Here is a 12,296-nt window from a genome sequence, read left to right as displayed (position 1 = left end):
TTCTGTTCATTACTTCCACTGTCTGGCTCCCAATTCATGAAATGGAGTATTGCAGTTTAGTGCCTGGGTTGGAAAGCATTTTTTCTCAGTTTTACTGCTTCTTCATTGTACTGGAACACGAGCTTATGTAAAACTTGATGTGTGCTTTTACAGCCGAACCAGCAAGGCTTTCAGCAATAAGCAAACTGTAAAACAGTGTGGATGCTCAGAGGTTTATCTGGACTGCTTACAAACATTTCTGCCAGCTCTCAGTTGTCCATTACAAAAGGAAGTTCTGAGAAGTGGTGTCCGCACTTTCCTTCACCGCATGATTATTTGCCTAGAGGAAGAAGTTCTTCCATTCATTCCTTCTGCCTCTGAACACATGCTTAAAGATTGTGAAGCAAAAGATCTTCAAGAATTCATTCCTCTTATAAACCAAATAACAGCTAAGTTTAAGGTATGATATTGCATAAGCTTTTCAGGGTCAAAGTGTTGCTGAGAGATCTTTTCTAGTTCCAGAAAAACAGAACTATGTTAGAACTCTAAGAATTAATAAATGAGTGTATTTTGAAGACTACTATTGGGAAACATTGTCTTTGATCACAGTCATACATTGCTGGACTCACAGTGATTAAATGAGTGTTTTTTTCTTTGATTAGTCTTAAAATTTTATATTTAATTTTTTGGATTTGATATTAAAATACTACTTGCAGCACAAATTTTTTTATTGGCACAATTAACTTCATGCCTTCCACTGAAGTTTTAAGCTAATGTTACAAAATACACAAATCTGAAGTGAACTTTCTCATCTCTTATAATGTGATTTCCAGAAGATAGATATACAGAAATATCAAATATGTGTATAGGGAGGAATATAGATTTACATCTCTATTCTGGGTGGTGTTGCATAAAAATAAACACTGAGACTTCAAGTACTGTTATTCAGAGTAGATTGACAAACGCTGAGGTTCGGAAATTGCACACGAGATGTGCGTTAAGTAGCAGTAGGACTGTCAATTGATAATCTAGCAAAGGCTCTTGAAGTGTAACCTTTGAGAGCCTTCCAGTTTCAAACGGTTTTAATGTAAAGCCAGCAAAACAGATGAAGCTACAAACGTGTTACCCATGTCCATTCCCTGGAGCTGCCACAAGGATATTGCACTGCTGTGAATGGTCTGGGAAATTCATTGCTGTATGAAAAGGTTAAGAAGCCACTTAAATAAGCTTAAATAAACTTCCCTGCAGAATGCAAAATTAAAATTGCTGCAAGTGAAGAGAAGTGCATTTTGTGATAGCGTGTGGATGGACCTCTGGAGTAGCTAATCTTCAGAGCAGAGAGGGAATTTTGAAAAATCAAGTATTTAAGAGACTAGGGAGGAAGACTCTTACTACTTTAGTCCTTTTAGCAAGTTATGCTAAAGGCAGTCTGGGATAACAGTAGATAGTTAGTCTGTGAAAGATGTGGAAGATAAAAGTCACAGGGGCAAGACTGGACACATACCATGTTCAGGTGTAATATTTAAGTGTGTGTGATACAGTACTATTCTTACTATAACATGGTAAAATAAAGATCCTAGCTTCTATAGTCTCACCTTTAATACTTCAGAGGCATAAGAAAGAGAAAATAAAAGATAAAATCTTGCCTTAAGCATTAAGAAATAAACAGAAAGTTGCCTCTTTGTGGAATTCTAGGGTGTGACTGAATAGCATGCACCTTCAGTTTTTCAATTCATAATTAATTTAGTGCCCTTACGTATATTTCTCACTAAAAGCGTTGTAAGTGACAAGTTTATTCTGTCATGCCAGTGGGAAAACTTTTTCTTTAGTAATCCTTAAAGCAAAGTTCTATAAAAGCTGGCCTGTTGCCAGTTTTAACATCTTAGAGATGATATTCCAGGAAATTTGAAATTGCCTGTCTGAACAGAAGGATGAAAAATCCTGAAAAACCTTTTCCTACTCAAAATGAGGCTAGACCAGACTAGTTATTTTTGTGCAAAAGGTTTAAAATAGGTGATGTGTAAATCAAGGTACAGTAATGTTCTTGGTGACGCTGATGCAACTTGCTTTGTTGTACGTAATTATATGAAATTACTAACATTAAAAGTGAATCCAAGCTGAGAATTGTAGTGAGCCTTCAAGTTTTAACTTCTAAATGTTGAAGTTCTCTTTTTGAGCTGACACCCTCTTCTGATCTTCACAGACACAGGTTTCACCTTTTCTGCAACAGATGTTTATGCCACTACTTCATGCTATTTTTGAGGTGTTGCTCCTTCCAGCAGAAGAAAATGACCAGTCTGCTGCTTTAGAAAAACAAATGTTACGGAGGAGTTACTTTGCTTTTCTGCAGACAGTAACTGGCAGTGGAATGAGTGAAGTCATAGCTAATCAAGGTAAGAAATTCAGTTTCTCAAGGATAATACTATGGTTATTCTTACCTACATTTTATCTACTAAAATTATCAGCCTAGTTCCTGGCAAGTACTATTAACTATCTTACAGTAGAATGGATTAATGGAAGTACTGTGTTCAACTTGCTGATTCCAATTACCTGTTGTACAAGAATTTGGGGTTGTGAAATCCAGCTATAATAGGCATATTCTTCCTATTGATCTTTTCAGCTTTATGTGATCACCATGTCTATTAGGACAAGAACAGTGACAACACATCTTCATGTGTCATTGTATTTGTTTGGTGAATTGGAGATTATACAATGTATAGCAGTGTTCAGACTGCTGGGCAAGACCACTCACAGCTGCCACTATTCATTGTGTCTATTTTTGGAAGGACACATCAGTAAATCCTGTAAACTTTTATCACTGTTGCCTGGTCTTGTTACCTATGGTAGAAGGCATCATGTGACTTAGTATATATGTAGTTAGGTTAAAACCTCACTATATATAGTGAGGTTTTCCTCACCTTTGCTGGCCAGATGCAAATTAGTTCTTTTTATAGTGGGAATTTGAAGTCAGATATCTAGTCGCTTGATACTTTAAGTGATTCTTTCTATTTGAATTCCACCAAAATGGTTAGGGACTTCAGAAAGTTTAAAGTCACTCATCTGGTAAGTGGAGCTCAGAATTCCTTTCCCGTGTCTTAAAATGGTGGTAATACTGCTGGGAAAGGAAAATGTAGCATTTAGTGATGAGAGCTTTTTTGAAAGACACACTTGGTAGTTGCGATGGGCCAAGAAATTTTTAAAGGGATCAAACAAATAAACATGGATGCAGCACAGAAATTTTAAATGTGTGAAAAATATCTTGCCATATGTTGCAAGATAACTACTTCAGTGCTGCTGAGTTTTAATTAACTCTTCCAAGTTTAGGTAGGGAGGAGAAAATCTGTATTTGTAAACAGGTCAAAGTACTGCCCTCACCTTTGTGTGTGTTAAAGGCCAGAAGAGCAATTTAAATTTCCAACATAAAAAAAAAAATTATAACCTAAATAAGAGTTGTCTTGCATCGTAGGGGAAACTTCCCAAAAATAATTGAGATTTGTGCAAAAAAGAGCTATTTTGAAGTTGAAGCATGTCTTCCAGGTCAGTATTTATATAAAATAGTGTAAGAGTACCAAAACATTTTAGGCTGCAATTTGAAGTGACAAGCTCATTTTAATGTGTTTAAGGTGCAGAGAATGTGGAACGTGTGTTGTTCACTGTCATTCAAGGAGCAGTGGATTACCCAGATCCTATTGCACAGAAGACTTGTTTTATTATTCTTTCTAAGTTGGTGGAGCTTTGGGGTAAGAATGTCTTTCCAGAATTCCTTTCCATCTGCTACTACCCATGAAGCAATAATAGAACCTGAAATATTATTTTTATTTTTAGGAGGTAAAGATGGACCAGTAGGTTTTGCAGACTTTGTCTACAAGCACATTGTTCCTGCATGTTTCTTAGCACCTTTGAAGCAAACATTTGATTTAGCAGATGCCCAGACAGTACTGGTATGTATTATGGATGGTTTTTTTGCATTCATTCTTGTGCAGATTCAAGCTAACAAACCTACAGTAGCCATGTGGTATTAAAGATTGTCATCTCAGAAATAAAATCTCTTAGGTTTTGTGAGATTTTTTTAAATTTAGATATCTGTATGATTAATTATTAAATATTGGGGTAGTGTATTCTGTCATTTACCTAGGCTCAAAATCAACTGGAGATCTAAGTATTTAACATTGACCTGCATTACTTATTAACTAATGTTCAGTGAAAGCGAACATACAGAGTTGGCTGTTCTCTAGTTCATTTTGGATTCAGCTGGGCAGAAATTTTCATGATTAGAGTGGAACAAAACCTTGAAGGTCAAGACTTCGCATTGTGTGAGGGGAAAATGAAGGGATAATGGCATGAACTAGCCCTTGTTTTGGGTCTCATTAGGTTCTTTAGCTTTGAATAGTGAACCAGTAGACCAGTGCAACAGTCTAATGCTCTGTATTACATTTCAGGCTTTATCAGAATGTGCAGTGACGTTAAAAACAATTCATCTCAAAAGGGTAAGCGTCATGATACTTTACAGAGAATAACTGTCACAGGTTTCTTTCTAGTGGTTTTATCAATTTCTAAAAGTTAGATACTTACTAGGGTGAATTCCTACTCTACTGTTATATAAAATAAAAGGATGATCGTAATTCTGTGCATGGATACATGATCCAGTAGTTCTACCTCTTGGTAAATTAATGCAAAATATTGATTCTTCATTAAGGAAAACATTTGCTCACTGTGTGCTGTGTTAAACGAATCAATTGGCATTCTTTCACTTTCCAGTGTATAATTAAACTGACATAAAAGAGCAATTAATGATGTACTGTAGAGCACTTCTGTGTGAAGAATAAAGTATATGTTGATGTGTAGGAGACTAGATGAAAAACATTTATGGAAAAAATAAATCTGGCATTGTCTAATGCCTAAAAGAGTGTAGTGTATTCTGGTTTTAATAGGAGATGAAATAGTTTCTATGTTCATGTTCGTTTTTGTTACATCATTTAACTTACAGGCTATCTTTTCTGTCAAATGCAAGTAAAAGTCACAACTACAGAAAACTGTAAGAAATTTTGAACTGGTAGAAAAGAGATTGTGTTTTAACTGAGGAGTCCTTTTTCCCCAAAAGCAAGGAAGAGACAAATCTGTAGGAAAACAAGCTTTGGTAAAGGAAGTAACTTACTAATGCAAATACTGTTTCTTTTAGCTCTCTCATGGTTTAGGACCAATGTTCCCCAATTTAGTGTTCCCACTGCAATAATCCAAACTACGTGCTGCTTGCTCACTCCCCCCTCCCATTCCATTCCCTTTCCCAGTGTCAGACTGGAGAGGAGAATTGGAGGCACAAAAGATGAAGATTATGGGTTGAGATAACAATTTACTGGGAACAGCAGTGAAATAAGAGGCATAACAGCACCAATATAAATAAAAGGCTACAAGAAAAGCAAACTATTTACGTGTGAAAAAAAAGTGCTTCACACAGAAAACCAGTTATACTCAAACCACTGCCACGCTGCCCTGGAGAGGTGGTACAGAATAAGCACCCCTCCTGGCTACTGCAGAAATTTTCCTTGTTCGGGCCAGAACCAGGACAAACACTACTGCTACAAAGTGATCTGAAGTCTTCTCCCCTCATGTGAAGTGTATACCATGTTCTAGTTCCACGGTCACTTATGTGAATTAATAAAGTTGGTTCACTTTCCCTTGGTAGATCTATTGGGTTATGTTGGTATTCTGCCAGCTTGTGCAGTGATCCCTTCTGTGATGAAAGTTATCTGATAAATATAGGTAAAGAAAACAAAAACTGAAGTGTTAATCAAAATGTTTGTTTTGCTCAAAGGTTTGGACAGTCCATTTTATTACTGCTTAGTTCACTGCAGTTACATAGTCAGTGTTACAAGAGGAGAAGTACTGTGTTCATCTGCACTTGGCTACTGAATTTTGCAATGGGATCAGTAGGCAGATACTAATACCTAATTTTTTTATTTCTTCCAAATGTCAGTGAAATTAGAGCTGCCTCTATAATTAATTGACTCTTATAGTTCACATGTAGCAAACTGTTTGGCTCTATAGTAATTCTTATTTCAGTGCAATTTTTAGTGCATTTTTCTTCTGCGTAACAAAAGGTACCAACCAAATTGCGGTCAAACCTTTAATGCCAAGATTGAGAAATCTTTTTATTTGCTAACAGCTGAGAATAGCATAAACATTTGAAAAGCATTACTTCTGTGTAAAATGGTCATGTAGACCACCATACAGTATAGGGCTGTGATTTTTCCACTTGTAAAAAAGTAAGCTTGGAAAAATTGTGTACTGCTTTTCTTTAGGGTCCTGAGTGCATTCAGTATCTTCAGCAAGAGTATTTGCCTTCTCTGCAAGTAGCTCCTGAGATAATCCAGGTAGGAACTCCTAAACAAATACTTGGAAAACTCTTTAACAATCATAAATGTTAAATGGGGAGAAATGTATATTTACAAATTTAACCTCCTTTTATCCCACAGTAAAATTTACTCAGTTATTGCATATGAGAGTATGATTAATTTATCATAAGGAATAAAGATACTGTAAAGGTACCTTGTAAAAAAAAAAAAAAAAAAAAAAGAATCCAGTGTATGTAACTGGCTAAGCAATCTTCCTACTTTAATTCAGATTTTAACTTGAAGATCTCCTTGTAGATAGTCACGTTTCTTTCTCCTCAGCTAAAAGTGAATCAGATATCCTGTATTTGGAAAAAAAAAACCCAACCAAACAAATTGCTTTTCACCCTAGAATGCACTTGGGCTGTCACAGCCTTCTACAAGTTTTTTTCCATAACGCACTTTTCTTCGGTTGTACATTAGGGAAAACAGAAGTTAACATCAATGGCTTTGCATATGAATATATCTCAGGTTGTTTTATTGCTTCAGTTACTTACTTTGTATTTCTTTGTTCTCACAGGAGTTCTGTCAAGCACTTCAGCAGCCTGATGCTAAAGTTTTTAAAAATTACTTAAAGGTATAAAGGTTTTTTTCTTTGAATAGCTTTTAGTTCCATTTGAACTTTACCATACAATTCAGTCATAGTAGTGACTTGAAGTAAAATCAAAATACTGAATTATTTAGCAGTTTTTAGCTATTGGGAATCTCCAAGTAGTAAAGCAGTTAATTGGAAAGACAGAGCAAACAGCAATAAATCTACAAAATTGTCACTCATTCTTAGCAGCTTGCTGTCTCAGTAGTTTGATACTCTTGTGGCTTTTGTTTAATATCTGAAAAAGCAAAAATGTGGTGCCTAATTGTAGAGAATGTCAGAATGCACCATTTTTGAGGGTGTGAGTGTAACCAAATAGCATGTCGCATCCCTAAACTTAATGTGTTAACCCGTATGTTAAACCCAAAAGTTAGCTCTTTCAAACTAATTCTGTTATACCTCAAGCATTCCATGTCTTATATTTCCTTTGTTTTAATTTTTTAAAAATAATTCTTCACAGGTATTTTTCCAGCGAGCCAAGCCCTAAGGAAAGTACTGGAATCTCATGTACCTGTTTCCATAAAGCAGAACTCTGGTTGTTAATTTATAAAAACGCTAACTCTTGTGCCATTCAAACTGGTTTTGTTTTTAAGAAATGTTGCTTTGTGCTCACATCAGTATGTACTTTAACCTTCTGCAAAAAAGAAATGCAAATTCCCCACCTGTGTCTCAGACATGAAGGTATGTGACAACATGAAAAATTATCTGTATACACAAACTTTTATTATGTATAGGATGATTTAAGCTTACACTGTAACACATACAGCAATGAAATTAAACTTATTTTTTAAATTAAATGAATTAAATGTAAAAATACCTTCAGACCATAGCAATGGTTATTAAAATGTGTACATTTTTGATACGGAGTAAAATGTTTTAATAAGACACAAAATTCATTTGTTCCTGTATGGTGACATGAAAATAAAGCAATCAAAGTCCTTCTTGTAGATAGTCATTTTATTGAAGTTGTCTTAATGATAAAATATATATATATACCTCCTATAAAACAGATTGGTGTAATAAATGATTTCATTTAAAAGTAGCATCTGGTTCTATCTTTTTTTTATAAAAACAATAAAATTTTATCCAGTGAAATGTGTAAGTCTCTCTGAATCATTTTGGCTGAATCTTTAGAAGCTACAGCATTCTTGAACCTACTAGCTGTTATATTTGAGTAGAACCTGGCAATTTCTCTGATGCTTAGATAATAAATTGTGTTGCTCCCTTGCATGTGGAAGATGCTGGCAGAAAGAAAGAATTGCATTCACTGCAATATTTCAGTAGCGTCAGTGGTCTATACAGTGATTTTTAGTAGAATGCTGCTAGTTTTATTTTTTTAATTCTCTAAAATGACAAGTTTTTGTAACTATTTCATAGGGGCAGAGGAAAGTTCGAGTCTTGCCATGCATGGGATTTATAATCCTTTCCTCATGAACTGATGTCCATAGTAAAAAGCTGACTTACCTCTAGGATAATCGGATGAGCATTTTTCCTAGACTCTGTGGTGCTGTGTTCCTCATTCACTTTAATTGGAAAATAGATGGGAAGGTGGGTCAGAAGCAGCATCTGGAATCAGAGTGTGGTGATGTTTTGAAGATACTGCCATTTTCATTTTTCAGTGAGGGAAGAAAATACCTTTACTACCTTCAATAGGACAGTATCACTTCTGTAAGATTTTGTTCCTTATTTATATGTGCTTAATCAAAAGTTTCTTGTTATTTGATTAGTTGTATCACAGAATGAGTGCTTGTGGTGCTTTTCATATTTCCTAGTTTCACAGTCCTGTTTCCCTCCCTTTGCTGCCATACCAATGCTCCATTTCATTTTCTCCCATTGTACTAGAAACCTTCCCTCTCTGACTTCGTGCTTTCCCGGTGTTGCCATTCTCCTGCACCTCCCCAGCACAAAGGCTGCACCCCTGACACTGCTCAGTGGCTGAGCATTTGCTTCCAGTCTTCTGTGTCAGGCTTGGCCTCCTTCCTTATGGAAGTTTTACCACACAGAGGGAAGAGCTTCCACTAGGCAGATTATGAAGCGAACAATAAAGCTTCCATCTTTAGCAAAGCTTTTTGGGTTTAAGTCACAGTGTAATGGAGTAACTCTTAGTTTTTATATATGATTTAGGGTTTTACTGCTAAAAGGATGATTTAGCTATTATTAAATTAGAGCCTTATGAGCAAATTCTTTAAACTGGCCACTGCCAAAAGAGACCCTTTTCCTTCCTCAATCCCACTATCCTTCATCCATCCCACATGTCCCTTTGTGCCAAGTCTGGAGCTCATCTATGCCCATAATCAGCTATCCAGGAAGCTGAAGCAGCAGAAACACTTCCCCCTCACAGTGTGTTCCCTCACAGTGTGTTGCCTGCTTTGGTGGTGGCAGGTGAGAATGGATATAAAGCAGAGAGCGCCAAGTGTAGGAGCAAGCCGCGTGTGGCACCCATTAGCCTGCTTCTATTATAAAGTTGTACCCTGCCCTCCCATCCGTAACTGAATGAGTATCTTGTAGGATGAGTGGTCTGGATCTTCAGAGAGTGTAAGTTGGTTCAGCCTGAAGAATTAAAAAAGGATTTTTTGTTTTTGTATGCTTTGTTCAATCAGGCTTATGCAACCTGACCTCTAAAGCAGCACCTCTGCGGTAGTTTCTGTATCTTTAGCTTAACATGTAGTTACTGATTCTGGCTACTAGCAGGTTTTTTGTTTTTTGGTTTTTTTTTTTTTTTTGTAATTTCCTTCAGTGGTGCAGAGATGGCAAGTCTGCAGCTGCTTTATGACAGTTGTGTTATGTGGTGAGTAGGCAGCACCTAGTAACTATGTTTGCAAAGAATCAAGGTTTAGAAAGGCAATGGCTGGGTTTCTACATTTTACTTCGAAGAAGTGGATTCCTGCTGTGCATGGTCTTTCTTGGCATCTGAACTAAGAAGTTCACGACCTACATCCAAAGAGAAATCTAGTAATGCACCACATAATCAAGAGTGTGAACTAGATTCTTCAGGCAATGTTTAGATACTTGGAACATAATATGAAAACTACTCAAGCACATGGTATGACTCTCAGGGAGGGTCTTATGCAGGGCCAGGAGCTGCAACCCAATGATCCTCATGGGTCCCTTCCGAGTCAGCATATTCTGACTGTGATATTTCTTGTGGGGTAGAAGAAGGGGAAGAAGTTAAGAGATAATCTCTCCAAGGAGTGCTCTCATTTAGGTTGACAATCACAAAATATCCTTTTCCAGACAAAGGTTAATGATCGCATTTAAAGGCTGCACCAAACACAACACCTGCAGCCTTCCTGTATGACTTAACATTGTTGTGGTCAAAATGCCCCTAGATCTAGACTGAAGATGTTTAAAATCATCATCATGTGGTAACTCCTTTAGCGTATAACGCAAATTTCCTCTTGTAAATAGGAAATGTTTTCTTCCTCCAGTGTATCTTTCTGTTCTTCACTGGCTGCTCATGTTCATGGCATGACAGATGCATGGGCAGTTGTATTTGGCTGTAATTTGTCTTGGGTGGTTGTACACAGTGTTTCTGACTAGCTATGGGGTTGGGTACCTGTGTGGGATGTGAATTACACAAGTTATACAGACATACAGTATGATAATCACAGAATCATTTAGATTGGAAAGGACCTCTAAGACCTTCAAGTCCAACCACTAAGCCAGCACTGCCAATCCCACCACTCAACCATGACCCCAAGTGCCATATCCAACACTTCTGTTAAATACTTCCAGGGACGGAGACTCAACCACTTCCCTGGGCAGCCTGTTCCACTGCTTGACCACCTTTTTGGCAAAGAAATTTTCTTCCTTCATAAAATGGTTGTTTAATATTCCAGGCATTTCAGAAAAGCAGGAAATACCAGGTTCCAGAGCAAGAGTTTTTTATCTAAGAACGGGTTTTTTTGTCAATGCAAGCAACTATTCCACTGAATTCTCCTAGATGGCTTTGTATCTATGCAACAAGAAGAAGAGTATAATTAGTGTGAGGAGGTTTGCTTGGGAACATTAATCTGTATATGTTGTAAACAGATTTGGAATGAATTCTCTCGTGGCAAGATGGAAAGAGCTGTCTTACATCATGGAATTGCACCTCTTCCCTCTGCAAAACTACAGAAGAAAATGGAACTATGAAAGGCAGTTCCAGCAGAAGTGAAGTTGGCTGCTGAACAGCTTTGCTTATTCTGCTTCAGCTGTGATGCCCCATAAGTACTTAAATCAAATACAGAAAGCGAATAGATTACAAGCGTAAATGGGTCAAAATATTTGATTTTCTTTAGAGAATTTGTAATACAGGAAAAACAATTATTAACTTGCTTATGAGTTTCAAGTGTTACTGTTCTCACCCACTTACTGGTAAAGTTAGTGGTTGTCCTTTTGGTAAGGTAGGTAAAATGCAATTTCTCACTCAAAATTTTTAAAAGTTAAGTAATTCAATCAGATGTTCATTCTTTCTTGGCAAATATCTAGTACGATTTCCACTCTCCCCTGTTCTTACCTCATTTTTGCTAGGTTCCCCAGAGGGTCCCAGGAAAAATATTAGAAGAACATACTGTATTTTGCCTGTTTTAGTGCCTTTAGCTCTAATTAACTATGTTCAGCTTGACTTTTTTTTTTGTCTCCCTAGCATTTTTTCTTTTGGAATTCTGGCATTCACAGCTACAAGTGTGAAGACTGTTTGCAACATGCCAGCTTTAGCTGCAATTCCCATAGACATACTGTTAGGCTGGAGTTCCAACAGTGTACAGCTACAGACTGCTGAATTTGTGAACATGAATGAGAATCCAAATACCAGAGAGGTGAGAAATAGCAAAAGTTTTACTTTTATGTTGAAAAGAAATGGAAACAAGCAAAGTAAAAAAAATCTAGAAAAAACCTGCAATGGCACTTTCCTTTTTGGTGTCTGTTTTTTCCTATTCTTAAATTGGGCATAACATTTTCCTCTGATTCATGCTGTTAAACATTTAAAGGTTAGAGAAGATCTTTGGTGCATAAGGATCACTGATTATCTTGCAGACATACCCCAAAAAAAATGAACCGTTTGGATCATGTGAACTGTATGAATCTTTCTTATTGCTTCATGAACGGGGGAAAGCACATGGATGGTAACTGCAGTGAGAGCAGTCAGTGGCCAGCCCCAGGGGCTGGATGACACTGCATCTGAGATACTCTAGGTATTAAATAAACAAAGTCCTGGGGAACCTGGTCTGAAGTCAGCACTGACACTGCTTTGAGCAGGTGACTGAACCAGAGACCTCATCCATTGTGAATGAGACTGTAATTTAAAACATCCAGTTTTATAAAGCATCATCATACTTAGCCAACAGTTTCATTTT

General features: G+C 36.8%; 1 protein-coding gene across 7 annotated transcripts in view; it reads left to right on the top strand.

The window, feature by feature from the left end:
• XPOT (exportin for tRNA) overlaps positions 1 to 8,002 on the top strand; it is a 28,683-nt gene extending 20,681 nt beyond the window's left edge. For all 7 annotated transcript variants that reach the window (XM_082279538.1, XM_082279536.1, XM_082279535.1 and 4 more), the window contains 8 exons: positions 154 to 439; positions 2,183 to 2,372; positions 3,603 to 3,719; positions 3,805 to 3,920; positions 4,419 to 4,466; positions 6,279 to 6,350; positions 6,889 to 6,945; positions 7,421 to 8,002. In XM_082279538.1, the coding sequence (XP_082135664.1) occupies positions 154 to 439; positions 2,183 to 2,372; positions 3,603 to 3,719; positions 3,805 to 3,920; positions 4,419 to 4,466; positions 6,279 to 6,350; positions 6,889 to 6,945; positions 7,421 to 7,447 (913 nt within the window). In that variant the 3' untranslated portion in view covers positions 7,448 to 8,002. The remainder of the gene's footprint in view (positions 1 to 153; positions 440 to 2,182; positions 2,373 to 3,602; positions 3,720 to 3,804; positions 3,921 to 4,418; positions 4,467 to 6,278; positions 6,351 to 6,888; positions 6,946 to 7,420) is intronic.
• The last annotated feature ends 4,294 nt before the right edge of the window (positions 8,003 to 12,296 follow it).

The sequence above is a fragment of the Coloeus monedula genome (genome assembly GCF_965178545.1).
Source record: "Coloeus monedula genome assembly, chromosome: 4".
NCBI classification, from domain to species: Eukaryota; Metazoa; Chordata; class Aves; order Passeriformes; family Corvidae; genus Coloeus; species Coloeus monedula.
The sequence above is the reverse complement of the archived record's forward strand: the minus strand, read 5'-3'. Positions and strand labels throughout refer to the sequence as shown.